The sequence below is a fragment of the Schistocerca cancellata genome, chromosome 4 (genome assembly GCF_023864275.1).
Source record: "Schistocerca cancellata isolate TAMUIC-IGC-003103 chromosome 4, iqSchCanc2.1, whole genome shotgun sequence".
In the NCBI taxonomy this organism is placed as follows: domain Eukaryota; kingdom Metazoa; phylum Arthropoda; class Insecta; order Orthoptera; family Acrididae; genus Schistocerca; species Schistocerca cancellata.
Window position 1 is genome coordinate 39187310 of NC_064629.1, and position 21491 is coordinate 39208800.

General features: G+C 44.3%; 1 protein-coding gene across 1 annotated transcript in view; it reads left to right on the forward strand.

The window, feature by feature from the left end:
• The first annotated feature begins 11324 nt into the window (after positions 1–11324).
• The window catches only part of LOC126183365 (structural maintenance of chromosomes protein 4-like), a 313166-nt gene continuing 302999 nt past the window's right edge, over positions 11325–21491 (forward strand). Inside the window, exon 1 of the mRNA XM_049925284.1 lies at positions 11325–11503. Within this exon, the coding sequence (XP_049781241.1) occupies positions 11325–11503 (179 nt within the window). The remainder of the gene's footprint in view (positions 11504–21491) is intronic.

Consider the following 21491-nt stretch of genomic DNA (forward strand, 5'->3'; position numbering starts at 1 on the left):
TGTAAATATTCATCACATATTATTGTTTTTCTGACATGTTCTACATCCAGCAGGGCCCCCTCACTATGGATCAATTGGAATGAAAGTAAATTTAATCTAATCTAATAGATTGCCATAAAATGTTTTAATTCTTCGTCTAAGGGTATTTTCAGGTAAGTATCATCTAGGAATATCTTGGAACAGAGCTGGTTACCTTGTAGCTTTGCCAGTAATAATGCTAGACAGAAAAAAAGGATTAAAATTTAAGTAAGAGTGCAAACTGATAGTAACTCTAAAATAACCACAAATCCCACTTGTGCCAGTAGACTTTATAATTAAAATCATGAGCATCATATATTGGCTAGTTGTAATTGGTGTCACAACACCTGATGCTTCTATGATCATTCCGCTTTCTCTAGCCATGCATACAAATGCAACTTGCATACACATGACCAGGCTTCTGGCTTCAGCAGCCTGAAACTCAGCATCTCTGATATGATGAATAGCAGCTATCCTTTTCATAATATTGTTATGTACCATCCTGGAAGTTCCATTGTAAAATTGTATTACATGCACTGATAGGTATACAGTCCTTACTAAATAGCATTTAGTAAATTATGATTTTGTACTATAGTATTCTAGGCCAGTTTAATATTAATTACAATTTTTCTTATGATGTGTACTTGTACATGTAAGTTAAATTTCTTTTTTTATGAAGCAATTGCATTGCAATTTGTATTAAACTTTAGTGTTCATAAAATCATTTACACTGTAGTAAAATTTTTCTATCAAAGTTTTGGGGAGGTTTGAAAATATTTTTATTATGTACTTCAAATTCAAAGGGAGTTTTTCTAGGGCTTTTTTTTTCATGCATGGGATGGCTTTGATTTGTACCTCACGATGTTGTCTATGGGCTCATGGAAGAGGTTCAATTTCCTTGTGTCATCATTGCATTGTATCTTGTTACCTGGAGTTTCAGGAGCATATCTGAATTTTGTCCAATGTAAGAGTTTGTATTTGTATATGCTGGATAGTGTTAGTATCTTAAGAACTTAAAGTGCTGGTGTACATGATTCTGCAGATTAAGGGTCAGTTATCATTCTTATTGCTCTTCTTTGTAATTTGAATAGTCCATTAACGTTTGTTTAGGAGTCAGTAGATGCTTCTCCAGTCCATAACTAAACATCAAATGGATTACTGCATACTATATCATTTTCATAATATTGTTTTCTTCTACGTAGCTGTGTTTGTGCAACACAAATAGGTTTGAGATGAGTTTCCCACTTACATGTCCTATGTCCTTATCCCAACTCATATTTTCATTTATTATTATTGCAAGGAATTTTGTGTGTTTGGAGTTTTCTGCTATACACTCATATATGTATATGATATCTTAACTGTAAATGTTTCTTTAGATTGAAATTTAGAAAAACTGTTATAGTGATGTTGTTAATCAAATGCTTCAAAGTTATATGCACAGTCCAAGTACTATTCTAATGAATTACAGTTCTCTTTGCATAAAATGTATAAATAGCTAAACAGAATACTATTAGAGATTTAAACTGAACCTTGTATTTGAAAAACAAAACCAGCACATGCACCCAAACCAAAAATGTTAGTTGCTGTTGGTGAAGGCACTACAAAAACTGTTAGTAGTCTACACATCTCTATAGATAACATTGACTATTACTTGCCCTTTTAAAGAAATTGCCCAATTCATGTATGTTACCAGACAAATCCTCATTGCCTCCAAAGGTGATGAGCCAGTATGACAGTATGTTTTAGCATGAATTAGGGTATCCACATGAAAACAGACACCCAAATTGTTGAAAATTAGTTGCATCATTAGTTCACAATCAGCTAATACCACAGCAACACTCGATGGCCTGATGCTCTCCTGGGACATGCTGCACCAAGGTGCAGGTTCTGCACTACATAAATAGATGGCAACTACGTGCCCACATTTCTTGTAAGCAAAACATGTAGCTTTGTGCTATTGGTAATTATGCCAGCTGAATTGGTGGAAACCCTCAACACAGAATTTCCTTGATTTTCCTACCTGTTGCATACTACTAGTGCAATAACTACCACTAATAAGATTAGCAGATTTCTACCCTATATGTGTTAACATTTTTACATAAACCAATTTAGGAATAACTAACCACATTCCTAATATGCTGAATTGCACTTCTGTGCACTAGTACCACAGAATGTGCAAATGTCATTCTCAATGTAGGATACACATTTGGAAGCTGACAGATCAGCATAGGATGTACACTGAGCAGTGGACTACGACATAACATGTTACCTGAGGTAGGAGATTAAAAGCCTCATCCAGCAGTAGATGAAATCAGGTTGCAGCAGACTGGGGATAGGCGGATCTGTTTGGACTGTGAATCAAATTAGAGAGGAAAATTCTTGCTGCTAGGTAGCCTCCATGCATTAGGCACAGGCCAGCAGTTGTTGGAAATGTTAAGCTCCTGCTCACTGGTATTTTGAAGTTAAGTACGAGCCTTGGGCAGATTGTATAGGATATTAAGTTGTATACAGGCAATTTCCACCCTGCACCAACTGTAACAGCCTTTCCAAGATTATACATATAGTATCATTAGTGACAGACATGTTGCTGACTGCCAGACTAGAGAAATTGGGATGTGCATTTAGTATCATGCACCAAAGTATTACAGGCCTTGAATACCAAAGTTAATAATTTTTATTTACCTAAATGAACTAGGAAGTGGAAACTTAGTTAATGTAATTTACCTATCTGATCACCCTGTAGATAAGGGAATAGAAATGTTACATGTCATTTCATTCAGTTCTTCCCAAGGCAGTTCGACATGTACAAAATCTCATATATACATTATAGATATCCTTTGAATTTTCTAATAACTGTACTGTTCTGTCCTGGATGTAATAATAATAATAATAATAATAATAATAATAATAAGGCAACATGTCACCATCAATAACAATGGAGCTTGCGGGAATGGAAATACAGAATACTGGCCAAAATTCCTGGGTGTGCGTACTGATCAGAACTCACTTTGGAAATCACATATTATAGATATTCCCAAATGCTTAATATTATAAACATTTACTCTATGTGCAGTTGCTGATTTGGTGATAAAAACATAAAAAAATAGCTTATTAGCACATAGTCTGGTGATATACTGAATAATTTTCTAGGACAATTCTAAGCTGCGCAAAGTATTTATTGCACAAAAACATGCTGATAACATCATAGAAGTTCATGTAGGCAACTGTTTAAAATTATATCATTGAAAATTAGTTAAACTGTTTAAAAAAATTAGACATGCTAACAACAGCTTGAAAATACATTTACTCCTTTGAAACTACAGTACAGTTGTTGCAAGTATGATCCATGGAACATGCATAAAAAGTAAATTAAATTGATTGATAACAGTGGATGCATGTTGGACAGCTGACTAGTCATTGTTGAATGCATGTTAGGCAGCTGATGGACCATCATATGACTAAGCTATATAAAGAACTTTGATAAAACTGTGTTCAGGCTTTCTGAACATTGGCCCAAACAAAATAAGACAAACACTTCATAAATTACACAGTCAGTACAAGTATAAGCTGTGTTACTGTGAGTATTATAAAAGACTATAGGTCAGGAGATTATGATTTATATAACTGGCTCACTCTTTGACTTTCGTTGGAAGTAGTGTAGAAGATGCTATATGTGGTTGCTTCTCAAAATAAGACTACTGGTATACCAAATTAGTAAAGATTCCTAATGACAAGCTGCTAAGTTCTTAGAATGCTCATACTATTCACAGTGGCCTGAACCCCCCTGCGGGTCCGGGGTAAGAATAGGCCCGAGGTATTCCTGCCTGTCGTACGAGGCGACTAAAAGGAGTTTCAACCGTTTCGGCCTTCCATGTGATGGTCCCCCTTGGGGTTTGACCTCCATTTTTCTAAATTTCTACAGAAGTACGAGCCTTTTGGGGAAGGACACCTTACGTGGTGTACCACTGGTCCTAAGTGCACTCAGACCTTGGCACTCAGCATTGCACCGGCGTTGTAACCATACCCACTATTACTCAAATTGGGCCTAAACGCCTTTTGGGTTGTCCCAGTTACGCCCATAGTGCGTCTCCATCTGCACCAGCGATCATGATGGACTTTCCATGGCACCAGAAATCCAGCACGGTAGCCAGCCCGTTGCGGTGGGGTCGTCATGTACCCTCTAGGTTGTAGCCCCCTGACAACACAGGGATCGTACTGCCGATACCTGAGCTGCACCCTCCCCACGTCAGCCAAGGAGTAGATGCCCGTCTCCTTGGGGCATCAGGACTCCCGGCAATGGTCATCCTGCCAGGTGGCCCTTGCTGCGGCTGGGTGGCGCCCGTGGGGAGAGCCCCTGGTCGGAGTGGGTGGTATCGGGGCGGACGTTTCGCAGATGAAACGTCACCACGTATCGGGTCGCCCTGCGGCCAAGTCTTTCAAAAGAAAAGGTACCGTTTCTAGTTCTGGTTCTCCTGCCCTTTCCCCCTTGGCCACTCCATGGGAGGAGAGACAGGCCCGCCGGCTTGGAGCGAAGTACTTCCCCCGCTATTTGGTCTGTTCTCGAACCGATGGGGGGACATTCGCCACCTCCAAGCCCATGTTCTTTGTTCAGCACATTGAGGACATCTTCGGGGAAATCGGGGCTCTCAGCAAGATGCGTTCAGGGTCCGTTCTTATCAAGACCACCTCCGCCACACAGTCGGCGGCGCTCCAGGCGTGCGACCGCCTAGGGGACATCCCAGTCTCCATTGTCCCACATCTGGCACTCAATAGGACGCAGGGGGTTATTTTTCATCGTGACCTCCTGCTACAATCTGATGAGGAGCTCAGGGCCAACCTGGAGCGCCAAGGCGTGCATTTCGTCCGGCGAGTCCAGCGCGGCCCCAAAGACCGTCGCATCGACACTGGGGCCTTTATCCTCGCCTTCGAGGGGGACGTTCTCCCGGAGAAGGTAAAGGTAATGTGCTACCGGTGTGACGTGCGACCCTACGTTCCGCCTCCTATGCGCTGTTTTAGGTGTTTGCGCTTTGGGCACATGTCGTCACGGTGTGAGGCTGAGGCCCTCTGTGGCGATTGTGGACGTCCTCTTCGTGAGGAACATACATGCACCCCACCACCTCGGTGCGTTAATTGTCCTGGCGTCCACTCGCCTAGATCCTCAGACTGCCCCACATATCAGAAGGAGAAAAAGATACAAGAAATCAAAACTTTGGATCGGCTGTCTTATTCTGAGGCCAGGAAGAAGTACGACCGCCTCCATCCCATGCCATTGACCACTTCGTTTGCCTCAGTTGTGTCCACTCCTTCCGCGGTATCCTCACCCCTCTCCTGTCCCCCCTCCGCCTCCTCCACCCATCAGGGGGCTCTGCCTCCGCCTCCCAAATCCCTCCCTTCCAAATCTTCTTCCCCCGTGGCCCCCACCCCCTCTGCCCCAGGGGCCACCCTTCCTCCTCCTTCTCCCCACACGCCACCTGAGAAGCGATCCTCTTCTCAGGCGTCCATCGGGGAAACGTTCCGGACCCCGGCTTCCGAGGTCCGGCGTTCCAAAACGGACCCCGCGCGTGAGGACCTTCTTCGGGTCCAGCCCACCATCCCTGTGCCTCCTTGGCCTTCCAAGAAGGCCTCCAAGAAGAAGTCTCTATCCCCCTCTCCACCCCGGCGCGTTTCGACTGACGCTCCATCCGTGAGTCGCCGCTCCCGGCCGTCCTCAGTTTCGCCGGGACGCTCTGCTGCCAGGCGCTCCGCTGGCCTTTCATCGGCAAATGATGCTGCCCCTCCTACACAACCAGGGACAGCGGCCGCAGCTGGCGACCAGTCGATGGAACCGGATCCGCCTCCCGTCGGTTGTAGCGTTGTTCCCTTGCAACCTGGCCCTCCGCGGCCGTCGAGGTGACCAGCTCTTCCCCCGTCTCGTTCCCCCAACTTTTTGACTAGCGATGGCGTTGTTTCATTGGAACATAAGAGGTATTCGATCTCATCGGGAGGAATTACAACTGCTCCTCCGCCTGCACTGTCCGCTCGTCCTTGGACTCCAGGAAATCAAGTTGCGCCCGACTGACCGTATTGCCTTTACCCACTATACCTCGGAGCGGTATGACCTCACCCCTGTGGACGGTGTCCCAGCTCATGGTGGGGTCATGTTGCTCATTCGGGACGACGTCTATTACCATCCCATCCCATTGACCACCCCACTCCAAGCAATCGCTGTCCGCATTACTCTTTCTGCTTTTACTTTTTCAGTTTGTACCATCTACACTCCACCGTCGTCTGCTGTTAGTCGGGCTGACATGATGCACCTGATCGTTCAGCTTCCCCCGCCGTTTTTATTGTTTGGCGACTTCAATGCCCATCATCCCCTTTGGGGCTCTCCTGCATCCTGTCCAAGAGGCTCACTCCTGGCAGATGTCTTCAACCATCTCAATCTTGTCTGCCTCAATACCGGCGCCCCGACTTTCCTCTCGGACTCCACTCATACCTACTCCCACTTGGACCTCTCGATATGTTCTACCGCTCTTGCCCGTCGGTTCGAGTGGTATGTCCTTTCTCACACCTGTTCGAGCGACCACTTCCCCTGTGTCATTCGTCTCCTGCACCACACCCCATCCCCACGTCCTTCGAGCTGGAACATACTGAAAGCTGACTGGGGACTTTACTCATCCCTGGCGACCTTTCCGGACCACGATTTTCCCAGTTGTGACAGCCAGGTCGAATACCTCACGGCTGTTATCATCCATGCTGCCGAACGTTCCATTCCTCGTACTACTTCTTCACGTCGCGTTTCCGTCCCCTGGTGGAACGAGGCTTGTAGGGACGCTATCCGTGCTCGACGACGTGCTTTACGCACCTTTCGCCGCCATCCTACGTTGGCGAATTGTATTGAATACAAACGACTCCGAGCGCAATGCCGTAGAGTCATCAAAGACAGCAAAAAAGCTTGTTGGGCCTCTTTCACTGGCTCCTTTAACAGTTTTACTCCCTCTTCCGTCGTTTGGGGTAGCCTGCGCCGGCTGTCAGGCATTACGGCCCACTCCTCGGTACCTGGCCTGACCTCAGGTAATGCAGTCCTTGTTGATCCGGTGGCTGTCTCCAACGCCTTTGGCCGCTTTTTCGAGGTGGTTTCAAGCTCCGCCCATTACCATCCTGCCTTCCTTCCCAGGAAAGAGGCAGAAGAGGCTCGGCGACCTTCCTTCCACTCGCTGAATCTGGAAACCTATAATGCCCCCTTTACTATGCGGGAACTCGAACGTGCGCTTGCACTGTCCCGGTCCTCTGCTCCGGGGCTGGATGACATTCACGTTCAGATGCTGGCACACCTTTCTCCGGCGGGCAAAAGCTTCCTTCTCCGTACCTACAATCGCGTCTGGACCGAAGGTCAAGTCCCCATGCGTTGTCGTGACGCCGTTGTTGTTCCTATACCCAAACCCGGGAAGGATAGACACCTTCCTTCTAGTTACCGCCCCATTTCTCCTACAAGCTGTGTCCGTAAGGTGATGGAGCGCATGGTTAATGCTCGGTTAGTCTGGATTCTTGAATCTTGACTGCTACTTACTAATGTCCAATGCGGCTTTCGTCGCCGCCGCTCCGCTGTTGACCACCTCGTGACCTTGTCGACATTCATCATGAACAACTTTTTGCGAAGGCGCCAAACGGTAGCCGTGTTCTTCGACTTGGAGAAGGCTTATGACACCTGTTGGAGAGGAGGTATCCTCCGCACTATGCACAGGTGGGGCCTACGTGGTTGCCTGCCCCTTTTTATTGATTCCTTTTTAACGGATCGAAAGTTTAGGGTACGTGTGGGTTCCGTATTGTCCGACGTCTTCCTCCAGGAGAACGGAGTGCCTCAGGGCTCCGTCTTGAGCGTAGCCCTTTTTGCCATCGCGATCAATCCAATTATGGATTGCATTCCACCTAATGTCTCAGGCTCTCTCTTTGTCGATGACTTCGCGATCTACTGCAGTGCCCAGAGAACATGCCTCCTGGAGCGCTGCCTTCAGCGTTGTCTAGACAGCCTCTACTCATGGAGCGTGGCAAATGGCTTCCGGTTCTCTGAAGAAGACGGTTTGTATCAACTTTTGGCGATATAAAGCGTTCCTTCCGCCATCCTTACATCTCGGTCCCGTTGTTCTCCCATTCGTGGACACCACTAAGTTTCTAGGGCTCACGTTGGACAGGAAACTGTGTTGGTCTCCACATGTCTCTTATTTGGCAGCCCGTTGTACACATTCCCTTAATGTCCTCAGAGCTCTTAGCGGTTCATCTTGGGGAGCGGATCGCACTGTCCTGCTTCGCTTGTATCGGTCCATAGTCCGATCGAAGCTGGATTATGGGAGCTTCGTCTACTCGTCCGCTCGGCCGTCCCTCTTACGCCGGCTCAACTCCATCCACCATCGGGGGATACGTCTTGCGACCGGAGCCTTCTACACTAGTCCTGTCGAGAGTCTTTATGCTGAAGCTGCCGAGTTACCGTTGACCTACCGGCGCGACGTACTGCTGTGTCGGTATGCCTGCCGGCTGTCGTCTATGCCCGACCACCCCTCTTACAAGTCCTTCTTCGCCGATTCTCTCGACCGTCTGTACGGGTTGTATGTGTCTGCCCTGCTGCCCCCCGGAGTCCGCTTCCTTCGCCTGCTTCGACAATTGGATTTTGCCCTCCCTACCACCTTCAGAGAGGGTGAGAGCCCGACACCACCTTGGCTCCAGGCTCCGGTTCATATTTATCTCGACCTCAGCTCACTCCCGAAGGATGGTACTCCGGCTGCAATGTATTGCTCACGGTTTGCCGAACTTCGTGCTCGACTTGCCGGTCACACCTTTATTTACACCGATGGCTCCAAAACTGACAATGGTGTCGGCTGTGCCTTTGTCGTCGGGGCCACCACATTTAAATACCGGCTTCTCGACCAATGTTCCAGCTTTACGGCCGAGCTTTTTGCTCTCCATCAGGCCGTTCAGTATGCCCGCCGCCACCACCATTCATCATATGTACTCTGCTCTGACTCACTCAGTGCTCTTCAGAGCCTTGGAGCTCCCTATCCGGTCCATCCCTTGATTCAACGGATACAGCAGTCCCTCCATTCTTTCGCTGATAACGGTGGTTCTGTCAGCTTTCTGTGGGTTCCCGGACATGTGGGAGTGCCTGGGAATGAGGCTGCGGATGCTGCAGCCAAGGCTGCAGTCCTCCTGCCTCGGCCAGCCTCCCATTGTGTCCCGTCATCCGACATTCGTGGGGATGTCTGTAAGAGGCTTGTGTCGTTGTGGTGGGATGCTTGGTCATCCCTCCAAGGAAACAAGCTCCGGGCAGTAAAACCGCTACCAACTGCTTGGACAACATCCTCCCGACCATCTCGGCGCGAGGAGGTCCTTCTGACCAGGTTGCGGATTGGGCATTACCGGTTTAGCCACCACTACCTGCTCTCCGGTGACCCAGCCCCGCAGTGCCCTTGTGGTCAGGCATTAACAGTGCGCCATGTTTTATTGTCGTGTCCCCGTTTTAGTCAATTTCGTGTTGTCCTGTCCCTGCCATCTACTTTACCGGATGTTTTAGCTGATGACGCTCGAGCAGCTGCTCGTATTCTGCGTTTTATAACTTTAACTGGCTTGTCCAAAGACATTTAATCTTTTTACTTATTTTGTCTGCATCTTTGTCGGGTCCTTCTGGTGTCCCCTCCATCCCCTTGAGTTTTACCAGATTCCATGTGCTCTAACAACAGTGACTGGGCGCTAATGACCTCAGCAGTTGAGCGCCCTTAAACCCAACCAGAAAAAAAAAAAAAAAAAAAAAAAAAAAACAGTGGCCTGAATACTGTAGAGTGACGCAGGCACTGTGAAGCAGCCCGTATAGTTTACTTCTAGAACTGAATAACAAAGCAGACTGTACATGATTATCTGAAATGTTAGTACCATTTCAAAATTTATAAACCATTGAACATCTGTATTCAAAGTTGGCTTCAAATCACCAAACATCAGAATGATTGGTGTTGACAGCATCAACATAGTTCCAAGAAGTGTTGATGATGTTTCTGTGATATTTTGAACTTTTTAAATGTACAGTTGCTGCATCAGTTACTGTTGCCACAATTCAATAAACTTTAAGCCCATGATGCAGTAATAAAATGAGGATTTGGGTTCATTAGCCTCAGTTTAGTCATAGCCTGACATTAACTATGCTAGTCACTGCTCCAAAGGACACATAATGTGGAAACCAAAATCAACACTAGGTGAATGGCTGGAAATGTCTGTGAGATCAGATGTTCTGCCTGTGCTCTGCATGGGCTCACGCCAGTACCAGTTATCAGATCAAGAACAGTCTCACACAACAGACACAAACACAGTTTCAAATTAAAATACAGGTCCATAAAAGTGATTAATTTGCAGAACTATTAAAAGGATTTAGACCTGAAAATGACAGAATTCTAGAAAATGGGTTTGTAGTGGTTACACATTACTGAGAGCTGTGAAAAGCACTACATGTTCCTCATAATAAGAAGATGCATAAGAAAATAAGGGCTGATTCGAATCTTCCACACAGATTAAAATTGCATGCCAGACAGCAAATCACACCTGAGACTTTCACATTTCATGGACAAGAGCTCTAGCTGCTAAGTTATCAAAGCATGTCTCATGAACCACCGACATAACTTCGCTCCTACCATCACCTCTTTCATATTCCAAAATTTCTTCACAGAATTTCTCCTGTGTACCATATGGGACTACCAGTTCTGTGAGAAATGAGTAAAAGTCCTGCAAGGTACGAAAGAGAATTTCATCATTCTATACCACAATTTGATCAAATTTTGGGGCAGATGTCACAAACTGCAGAGGGATGATCTCTTGAAGCTCAGAGCTGTTTAGTCCCTTAAACTGTCTCAAACAACCAACCAGCAGACAGTTTTAATCAGGCAGGGAGTTTCAAATCGACACACACTCAACTTCAAATCAAAAATTCATATTGGAAAAAAAAAGTTCGTAGTATCAGTACCCACTACAGAAAAATTATTTTATGGAAGCCATTTTGGGCTACAGCAAATAGACAAGAGACAGTAAAAAGCAGAAGCATTAGAACTACAACAATTTTCAAATTATTGACTACCATTTATTGTATTACTGCTGGCCAAATTGTAAACTGAATGTTATGAGGTGACTAAATCATATTCATTAATAAGGGTCTCGGAAAAACATCTAATGTTTGTGACTTCCTTCATACAAAATTACCCTACAGGCTAGTCACTAAAAAATACAAAATCAGTTTTTATCATGAAATACATTCAATGATAATTGTTGCAGTTCAATTATTACAGGTACCTATTATGCAGCTCCAGAAGAAAGTTGAGGAGCTCAAAGAAGAGGAAGAAGTAAAAGTGGAAAGCTATAAAAATGTTCTGAAAGACAAACAGCAGCTGGAGGGACCTAAAAATGAAGTATTGAACTACATGAAAGCTGAAAATGAGATTGCAAAATTAAGAAATGAGCTGATGCAAAAGTACATGTAAGCCTTTCTTTTCACTTCCAAGTAATGTCTTAAATAATTGGGATTTAGCTCACTACTGTTTTACAAATAACCTTAAGCTACCATTGAAATGTAAAGGAAAGTTAGTTATAATGGGGTGCAATGCAAACACTTGTTGAAATATTTAATGATGAGTGTCTCAATTTTATTTAATTTGTTGACATGTTATCACTGAAAACCATGCAGACTACAGTTTTCTGATTAATCTTTCTTTTTTTTAAAAAAAATGTATATTCTGCCCATTTTCTCTGATCTAATATTAGCAGAGTCATATTCACAACCAACTTTGTGATTGGGATGTCCCCAGCTATGGTATTACATTTTATACAAGAACGCCACAAACAGTGGTATCTTGAACAAGTGTTATTAAGGCACTACTGGTTTCCTAGCAGATAGCCACTTCATCAGGTGCATATCTAAATGACAAGAAATAAACAGTGGTTATGACTGAACCCCTATGCATCAAAGTAATACCAGGACCTTAAGCACCTAATTGTGAGAATAAATAGAAACACAAGTGTACTTGCAAAAATTAAAACATGGTAAACAATATGGCAGAGAATATAGACTGCCTCATCTTTATGGTTACCATAGTGTTGTAGGTTGAATAGTCAATGAATAAAAAGTTGGGAAGTTGAAAACATCCTACACAATATAACCAGGTTGCACCTATAACAAAAGACTGAAAGTGAACACTGGACGAAAAACTAGCATATCAGTGAAGCAAGGAGCAGAAGGCTTACTAACTAGTCGTTACAACACAGAACCATCCAGGTGAGCTGCAGCAGTTACTGGCTGCAAAGCAAGTCTGGAGTGAGGTGGTGAAGCAAAGAGTATGGTACACAAGTTGTTGGGACAAAGAGCACCACCATGACATGGGATGAAAGAAACAAAGACCACACCGCCTAAATTCCAAGTGTAGTATGACAGTTAAAGATTCGTTACATCAGTCTTGACAGAATATGAGTAACAAAATGAGCAAATGTATGCAAAGTCTACAAGATAAATCCAGATTCAAGAGCAAATTACATTGCACACACAGTAGTGCAACAAACATATGCGGTAAGGAAAAGATTACAAAACCAATAAGATGCTTAAATCCTTGTTTAGCCTTAGGCATTTTCTTGGATTTGTGATATCTTTTCCTTATTGGCTTGCTTTGTTACCACTAATTTGTCAAAAATGATGTAATGAAGCCCAAGCTTTCATAGTATACTTAGAGTATGGGGGATATGCCTATGGTTTCTCCTGTCCTGCATCATGGTGGCACTGTTTGCACCAGTTACTCGTGCACTGGCCACTTTGCTTCACTCCCTCACTCCACACTTGCAGGGTGGCTTGTAATTTCTGTGGCTCACCTGGATGACTGTGCTGTGCTGACCTGCTGCCAAGCCTTCTGTTTCTTACCTTGCTGATATGTTGGTCTGAATAAAAACAAAAGAAGCAGTGTTAACTACTATTTTTGATTAGCATGCTGTTACTCAACACAACACTGGCTTGCCTGTCAAGTACTTGAATGGTGGTAGCCCCCCTGGCTGTGCAGGAATTACACTGTTGGTGGCTGTGCTGTATGCTCCATATGCACTATGCTATGGAGCATGTGCCTGTCATAAATGGGGCACACAGACTCCCAGCAATGGACTACTGGCCAGGCAGCCATTGCTGTGGCTGGGTGGTGCCCACGGGGAGAGCCCCCAATCGGAGTGGGTGGCACCATGGATGATAGTTTGCACATAAAGTGACTTAAAATTACTTCTGCTAGTAATAACGTGGCCTCAGCAGCCTCTTCAAATGGAAACGACTCAGATGATGCAAAAAAGTAAGATCCCAATGCATTTCCTACCCTGGCCATGCCATGGAAGCAATGCAGGGCCAGAAGACGAGGAGAAAAATCCTCCCCCCCTCCCCCTCCCCCTCCCTCCCCCAATACCTGGTCTACCAGGCTGGACAGGAACATCTTTTCAATCACAAAAGCCTTTAATTTTTGTTTAACACATTAAAGACAAATATTGAGAGGTTGCAGCCACCCCTGAGATGAAGAGCAATTCCCTCCTGATAAAAATTCATCCCCTGCACAGTCACAGGTGCTCCTCTGTTGTGAAAAGTTGTGTAACATTTCCACCACTTTCACTCCCCACAAGAGTCTCAATATGATCCAGGGCATCATTTTTCACCTTGATCTTCTTCTGCAATGTGACGCTGAGCTGTGGGCCCAGGTAGAGAATGGGGTGTGTACTTCATCCATCACATCCATAGGGGACCAAGGGAAAATGGAGTTGCTACTGGGGCCTTCATTTGGGCTTTCAAGGATGGTATGTTGCCCGAGTTGGTCAAAGTGATGGTTTGTGGGTATGATGTGAAACCCTATGTTCCTCCTCCTATGAGATGGTTCATGTGTATGAAGTTCAGATGTAAGTCTTTCCATTGCACAGCTACCCCTGTCTGCAGGAATTGTGGACTTCCATTGCACACGAACATTCATGTGCCTATTCCCCCAGCCGTGTAAACTGGTGAAAGCTCCACTCTTCCTGCTCACCAGATTGCTCCACTTTTAAGTGGGAGAAGAAAATGCAGGATTATAAGACCTTGGACCAGAATGACACCATCCTGCACTATGGTTGCAATGTTATTGCCATCTCTGTTGACAGTTCTTACCTCTGTTGCATGTCTTACAAGGGGCCCTCAGAGCCACAACTATTACCTGCTTCCTCCCCCCTCCTTCCGAAATGGCTGGGGCCCTTCTGGTGCTTCCACTGCACCCAATTCAGGAGCACTGGCTCGACATCAATCCTCATCCCCCAGCTGGAGGTGCCTCATCCTCCTCCAGCTTCTCTAGCTAGGAAGACGTCCCTTGGGACTCTTCCTTCCACAGTTCCTGCTGGTCCACAGCTGGATGCCAGCCAGTGGCCAAAGGAACCACTGGCTGCTGGCCATGGAACTTTGCTTTCTTCCTTTGTCACTGAAATCTTCCCAGACCTTGTCTTTTGAGGAGGAGGAGGAGGAGGAGGAGGAGGAGGACAAGAAAGACAAAAGGAAGTCCTTTAAGACAATGGAAACCCCAGTGGTCCCCATGCCACACTCTGTATGTATTCCTTCTGTGCCCAAGATGGAGATCCCGGTGGCCGCTGAGGCACCAGATCTCCCCTTGCTGTGTGCTGCAGGATCTTAGATCTTACTCATCCCTCCTCATGGTCACTTCATGCACCCACATTATTCAGTCAGTCTGATACTCCAGTGGAATTGTAACTGATTTTTTCACCATCTGGCTGAGCTATGGCAGCTTTCAAGCACTTACCCTGCATTCTGTATTGTCATCCAGGAAACGTGGTTTCAAGCAACTCGGACCCCAGCCCTGTGTGGCTGCTGAGGTTATTTTAAGAATTGTACCAACTATGAGGGGCTATGCATGGAGTTTGTGTGTGCACGTGTGCGTGTGTGTGCACAGTGCTGGTGACACTTCAGTACACTTTGCTGCCTGAGTAACACTAGCTGCGGTGCAAAATTCTCTATCTTTTTGGACTCTACAAAGCCCTGAGTCTGTCCTTGGAAGTCTTGGTTATGGGAGTCTTGAATATGGTTCAGCATCACCCTTAGCACTGCACATACTGGATCCCATTCATCATTGTGGGGTCCAACTTGTGACAGCAGCCTTGTGAACAGCCTACTAGTCAAGGCTGGAGACCTTCCGTTACCTATTGGGCACCAACAATAGCTGCTAAATTATGGTACAGGTGTTACTAGCTTCTCTGAACATCCCAACTGCCATGTCCTCTTTCCTGGAAGGGAGCTTGAGCTCCCACAACAGTGACCCAGAACTCAGTTTACAATTGCTGCACATCTCCAGTGTCTTTCTGGAACTGAAACTTCCTCACTGTCACCTCTCATCAGGGATACATAGCATCTGCCCCCATGGCTTATGCCACAACCTCAGATTTGTCTTGAAGTCTCCTTTGATCCAAAAAGTTCTGTTGACACCATGATTTTTGTTGACTGTTCTTTTCTGTCCTGGAGACATATCTGGGTTCAGAAGTGGTATTCACTGATGTCTCAACAGTCAACAGATGTACAGGCTTTGTCTATACACATTTATAGTGCAGCAAACTCTATTCTCTGTCAAATGCCTGCAGTGTCTTCACTCCCGAATTGATGGCCATTAAAGTAGCCCTTGGCCATGTTCATTTGTACAGTGGCAAGAGTACACTAATCTGTAGTGACACTCTTAGCAGCCTTCAGGTTATAGGCCAATGCTACTCTCCTCACCTACTGGTTACGGCTATCCAGAATCTTGTCTCAGAACGGTCTGCCCTGATCTTCCAAAACTGAGGACAGTTCAGGAGATCATGACCAGGTGGCAGTTTTTCATGTGTGCTTCTCACAGGGAATCCACAGTCCTCTGTGAACTCTGCATTGGCCACCCTCGAATGATCTGTGTCCACATTCTCTGATATGAGAATCCCCCTCACAGCTGAAGTGGACCCCACATGATGGTGATCCACTTACCCATACTCTGCCCTAATTTGATTGCTTTGAGGTGGCATATTAATAGTCATGACATGCTACCCCTGATGCTAGCAGATGATGCAAAAGCATTTGACTTGGTGTTACATTTTGCCCACAAAGCTGATTTGTGTTCATAGCTGTAAGGTAAGACTTTGTGGCCTCATTGACCACCTGAGAGATTGGTAGGGCACCCCTCTCCTGCTCCCTTCCCCACCTCTCCCTCCCGTGGGGACCTCTGATGGCCCTTGCTTGGTTGCCCAGCCTGGTCTCTACCCTTTCCACCTTTCTATTCTTTTTATTATATCTTGATTTTAATGCCTTGTCTTGACTAATCTTTTAACATCTTGCCTTTGCTGTCTTTTTTCTGGGCCTTTATCTCTGCATGTTTTCTTTTATTAATTTTGTTTAGTTACACTTCAGCTTTCCAGGATTTGCCTTTCACCTCCTTCCTTTGACAACCACTCCTGGTTTGCCACTTAATGGATGAAGGGACCATTGACCTTGCAGTTTAATCTCCTTCACTCCAAACCACCTAATGAATCTGGAAACAGCCTTGAGGATCTCAAGTTGTCTGATGAATTTGATTTTATGTTGTTTATTGGTCTTTAGTTTACACCATAGAGAGAGCCACCAGGTGTGTGTGTGTGTGTGTGTGTGTGTGTGTGTGTGTGTGTGTCGGGCACACACAGACACACACACCACTTAGGGAGGAGTTTATTGTGTAATCCGAACAGCTGCTGCTGTTGCTTGTACCTATGACATGCTGCCCAAGACTAGTGGGAATGCTGGCAAGGTGTAGAACAACATTCCAAAAGGTGAGAAGATGAAGCAAAAGAGGAAGGAGAGCTATGCCATCTAAATTTACAAGGTGCTAAAGCAGGCACATCCTGTCACTGGCACCTTGTCAAAGATAGTAAGCATTATGAACAGCTTTGTGAATGACATTTTTGAGCACACTGCAGTGGAGACATCATACCTGGTGCACTAAGTGACTGCTTAATCATCACATCCTATGAGATCCAGACTGCTGTGTGGCTTCTGCTGCTGGGTAAACAGGTGAAGCACACTGTGAGTGAGGGCACCAAGGTGGTGATAAAGTACACTAGCTCCAATTAAGGTGCCTCTAAACCATTCCCTCTGTGGAATCATCATTGCTTTTAACATATGTGTCCTGCATCCTGTATGGAGAGAAGAGTGAGAGCACATGGGCACAAAAGAAAAAGGTCACCTGTAAGTGGTACATTAATTTCATGTCATCTGGAACTTGCAAAAAAAGTCATCTGTTTCATCCTCTTCTCTGCAAGAATATAAAAATGTCTTTATGATGTGGAATCTGTGGAGGTGTATATGAGATGTAATGCAAAATGTTAATGATCAAATTTGTTTTGTTACTAAAAGAGCCTGCAATCCAAATACTGAATGTAGATAGTATAGGGTGATTCAAAAAGAATGGTCTGATTAGAAAATTTGATATTTATTGATAATAACATACTACAAACATGGGATCAATTGCAAAATACTCACAAAATCTTGATGTTATAGCTATGATATTAAAAATACTCCATCTGTTCACCAGCAGAAGTATGGACATCATCTAGACAACAGCTAAATTTGTCATAAACTTTACACAGTGGACCTGCTTTTGCAGAAGTTATGGTGGCTGTTGTTCTGTTCTTCACTACTTCCATGTCACAAATGTAAAGGGGAGATGAACACACTTTCCTTCACATATCCAGTGAAGAAAAAATCTAATGAGGTCATGTCTGATCATCTTGGAGGCCAAGAACACAGGGTTTCATGTGTCCTAACCAGTGTTGAGGCAGAGTGTCATTGAGAAACTTATATATGTATGTATGTATGTATGTAGTATGTGATGTATGTATGTCATGCCAGTGCTGTGGAGCTGCAGCCTGTTGGGAAATGAAGTCATCAGGTTCCTCCTGAATTCATGGAAAAAGCCAATTCTGCAGCATTTTAAGAAAGCTCATTCCAGTAGTTCTGTTTTCATAAAAAAAAGACTGCACGTTTAAAAACAGCCTTTGAGACGTGTACAGATAAGAACTTTAAAATTCTGAAAACAGTGCCCCCTTTCTTTCACTGGAAGCTTTCCTTGGCCCAAGCATCACTTACGTGATGCTGGTGTATAGGCTGTACACAGGTGAAGTATAAATCAATGAATACCAACACGTTGGGCAAGTCCCCTGCTGTGACATTTAACCCAACTGACACTAATATCCTTCTGAAGATCACATTTTTATAAACATTGAAACGATGGTCAAATTAGGGCATTTGTGGTTGCAATACTCAGTGTTTCAGCTTCAATTCTTTTTCTCCTTGATGATGAAATGGTGAATGTGATATTCCCTTTGTTACTATCATGCTCTCTGATTGTTCTTCTAATTGCCATCAAATGTAGCATACATATTTTAGTTACATTCTCCACAAGGACTAAAAATGGAGAAACACATTTAAAATTGATTTATTGGCTGCTTATTTGGAAGTAAAAAATCACTTTTACTACTCACATTTTTCACTGCCACAGTTTGGCTGTAGTTTGGCTGTAATTTGGCTACACTGGGAGCCCATCAGCTGGATGTTACTTGAAGACTGACTGATCAATATATGTGGCACTTTATCAGTTTAGTTGCACAGTCAATGGTCCTCATCCTTGGTTTGTGATCAACCTTTCTTTTGTGGTGGCTGATAGGACTTCACAGATTCATCCATATTGTTTTCAGCTGCATTCAGATGTTCTGTAAATAACCCTAGCCATGCCACAAAGTGCTATTGATGATCTATTGCTAAAAAAGTAGGTTGATTCCCCATCTTCTGTCTACTGCACATCACACAGCTCTCATGTAGAAAATTATTAACACACTGATAAGTCAGATTCTCACTGGGGTAATGCTTCCAACATCCATCATGTTCTCAAAGCCTCAAGTGTTCCCCAAATCCTTCTCAGGGAGATCTGTCTTAATTGGCTCAGCATGGGTGTTTCCTGAACTGGGGATTGGTGTGTGTTGCCAGCCTTCTGTAACAGTAAGCTCTGCATATACTTCAGTTTGCATCATGGGGCACATCAGTGGAATATTGTATGTCATAGGGAACTGGGAGCACAGTTTACCAACAAAATCATAAGGATAATACAAACCATTATACAAAAATTAAAAAAAAAATCTCAAGGTGTGCTGCATGACAGTGAGGTGCATAACTGTTGAAGCACAACAGTGAGCAACTGCTGGGGAGCCTGCCAAACCCCAGTTTTAAGGTTTACCATCTGTCTGTGTGGACACTTGTTTCCATAGCTGGCCATAAAAGAACAAAAATGCATTCAAAACAAAGCAATGCTCCCAACAGGAAAAATGTACTCTCTGAGGATAGTAAAATTCTGTTAGCAAAAAAGGCATCAGAAAGCCCAACACAAGCTACTGCTCTTAACATAATTCCATTTGTTGTTGTTGTTGTTGTTGTTGTTGTTGTTGTTGTCTTCAATCCTGAGACTGGTTTGATGCAGCTCTCCATGCTACTCTATCCTGTGCAAACTTCTTCATCTCCCAGTACTTACTGCAACCTACATCCTTCTGAATCTGCTTAGTGTATTCATCTCTTGGTCTCCCTCTACAATTTATACCCTCCACACTGCCCTCCAATGCCAAATTTGTGATCCCTTGATGCCTCAGACCATGTCCAATCAACCGGTCCCTTCTTCTTGTCAAGTTGCGCCACAAACTCCTCTTCTCCCCATTTCTATTCAATACCCCCTCATTAGTTATGTAATCTACCCATCTAATCTTCAGCATTCTTCTGTAGCACAACATTTCAAAAGCTTCTATTCTCTTCATGTTCAAACTGTTTATCGTCCATGTTTCACTTCCATACATGGCTACACTCCATACAAATACTTTCAGAAAAGACTTCATGACACTTAAATCAATACTCGATGTTAATAAATTCCTCTTGTTCAGAAACGCTTTCCTTGCCATTGCCAGTCTACATTTTACATCCTCTCTACTTCGACCATCATCAGTTACTTCGCTCCCCAAATAGCAAAACTCCTTTACTACTTTAAGTGTCTCATCTCCTAATCTAATTCCCTCAGCATCACCCGACTTAATTCGACTACATCCCATTATCCTTGTTTTGCTTTTGTTGATGTTCATCTTATATCCTCCTTTCAAGCCCTGTCCATTCCGTTCAACTGCTCTTCCAAGTCCTTTGCTGTCTCTGACAGAATTACAATGTCATCAGCGAACCTCAACGTTTTTATTCCTCCTCCATGTATTTTAATACCTACTCTAAATTTTTCTTTTGTTTCCTTTACTGCTTGCTCAATATACAGATTGAATAACATCTGGGAGATGCTACAACTCTGTCTCACTCCCTTCCCAAACACTGCTTCCCTTTCATGTCCCTCGACTCTTGTAACTGCCACCTGGTTTCTGTACAAATTGTAAATAGCCTTTCGCTCCCTGTATTTTACCCCTGCCACCTTTAGAATTTGAAAGAGAGTATTCCAGTCAACATTGTCAAAAGCTTTCTCTAAGTCTACAAATGCTAGAAACATAGGTTTGCCTTTCCTTAATCTATTTTCTAAGATAAGTCGTAGGGTCAGTATTGCCTCACGTGTTCCAACATTTCTGCAGAATCCAAACTGATCTTCCCCGAGGTCGGCTTCTACCAGTTTTTCCATTCGTCTGTAAAGAATTCGCGTTAGTATTTTGCAGCCGTGACTTATTAAACTGATAGTTTGGTAATTTTCACATCTGTCAATGCCTGCTTTCTTTGGGATTGGAATTATTATATTCTTCTTGAAGTCTGAGGGAATTTCGCCTGTCTCATACATCTTGCTCACCAGATGGTACAGTTTCGTCAGGACTGGCTCTCCCAAGGCCGTCAGTAGTTGTAATGGAATGTTGTCTACTCCCAGGGCCTTGTATTGACTTAGGTCTTTCAGTGCTCTGTCAGACTGTTCACGCAGTATCAAATTTCCCATTTCAGCTTCATCTACATTCTCGTCCATTTCCATAATATTTCCCTCATGTACATTGCCCTTGTATAGACCCTCTAAATACTATTTCCCCCTTCTGCTTTCCCTTCTTTGTTTAGAACTGTGTTTCCATCTGAGCTCTTGAAATTCATGCAAGTGGTTCTCTTTTCTCCAAAGGTATCTTTAATTTTCCTGTAGGCAGTATCTATCTTGCCCCCTAGTGAGATAAGCCTCTACATCCTTGCGTTTGTCCTCTAGCCATCCCTGCTTAGCTGTTTTGCACTTTCTGTCGATCTCATTTTTGTGACATTTGTATTCCTTTTTGCCTGCTTCATTTACTGCATTTTTATATTTGCTCCTTTCATCAATTAAATTCAATATTTCTTGTTACCGAAGGATTTCTACTAGCCCTTGTCCTTTTACCTACTTGATCCTCTGCTGCCTTCACTGCTTCATCCCTCAGAGCTACCCATTTTTCTT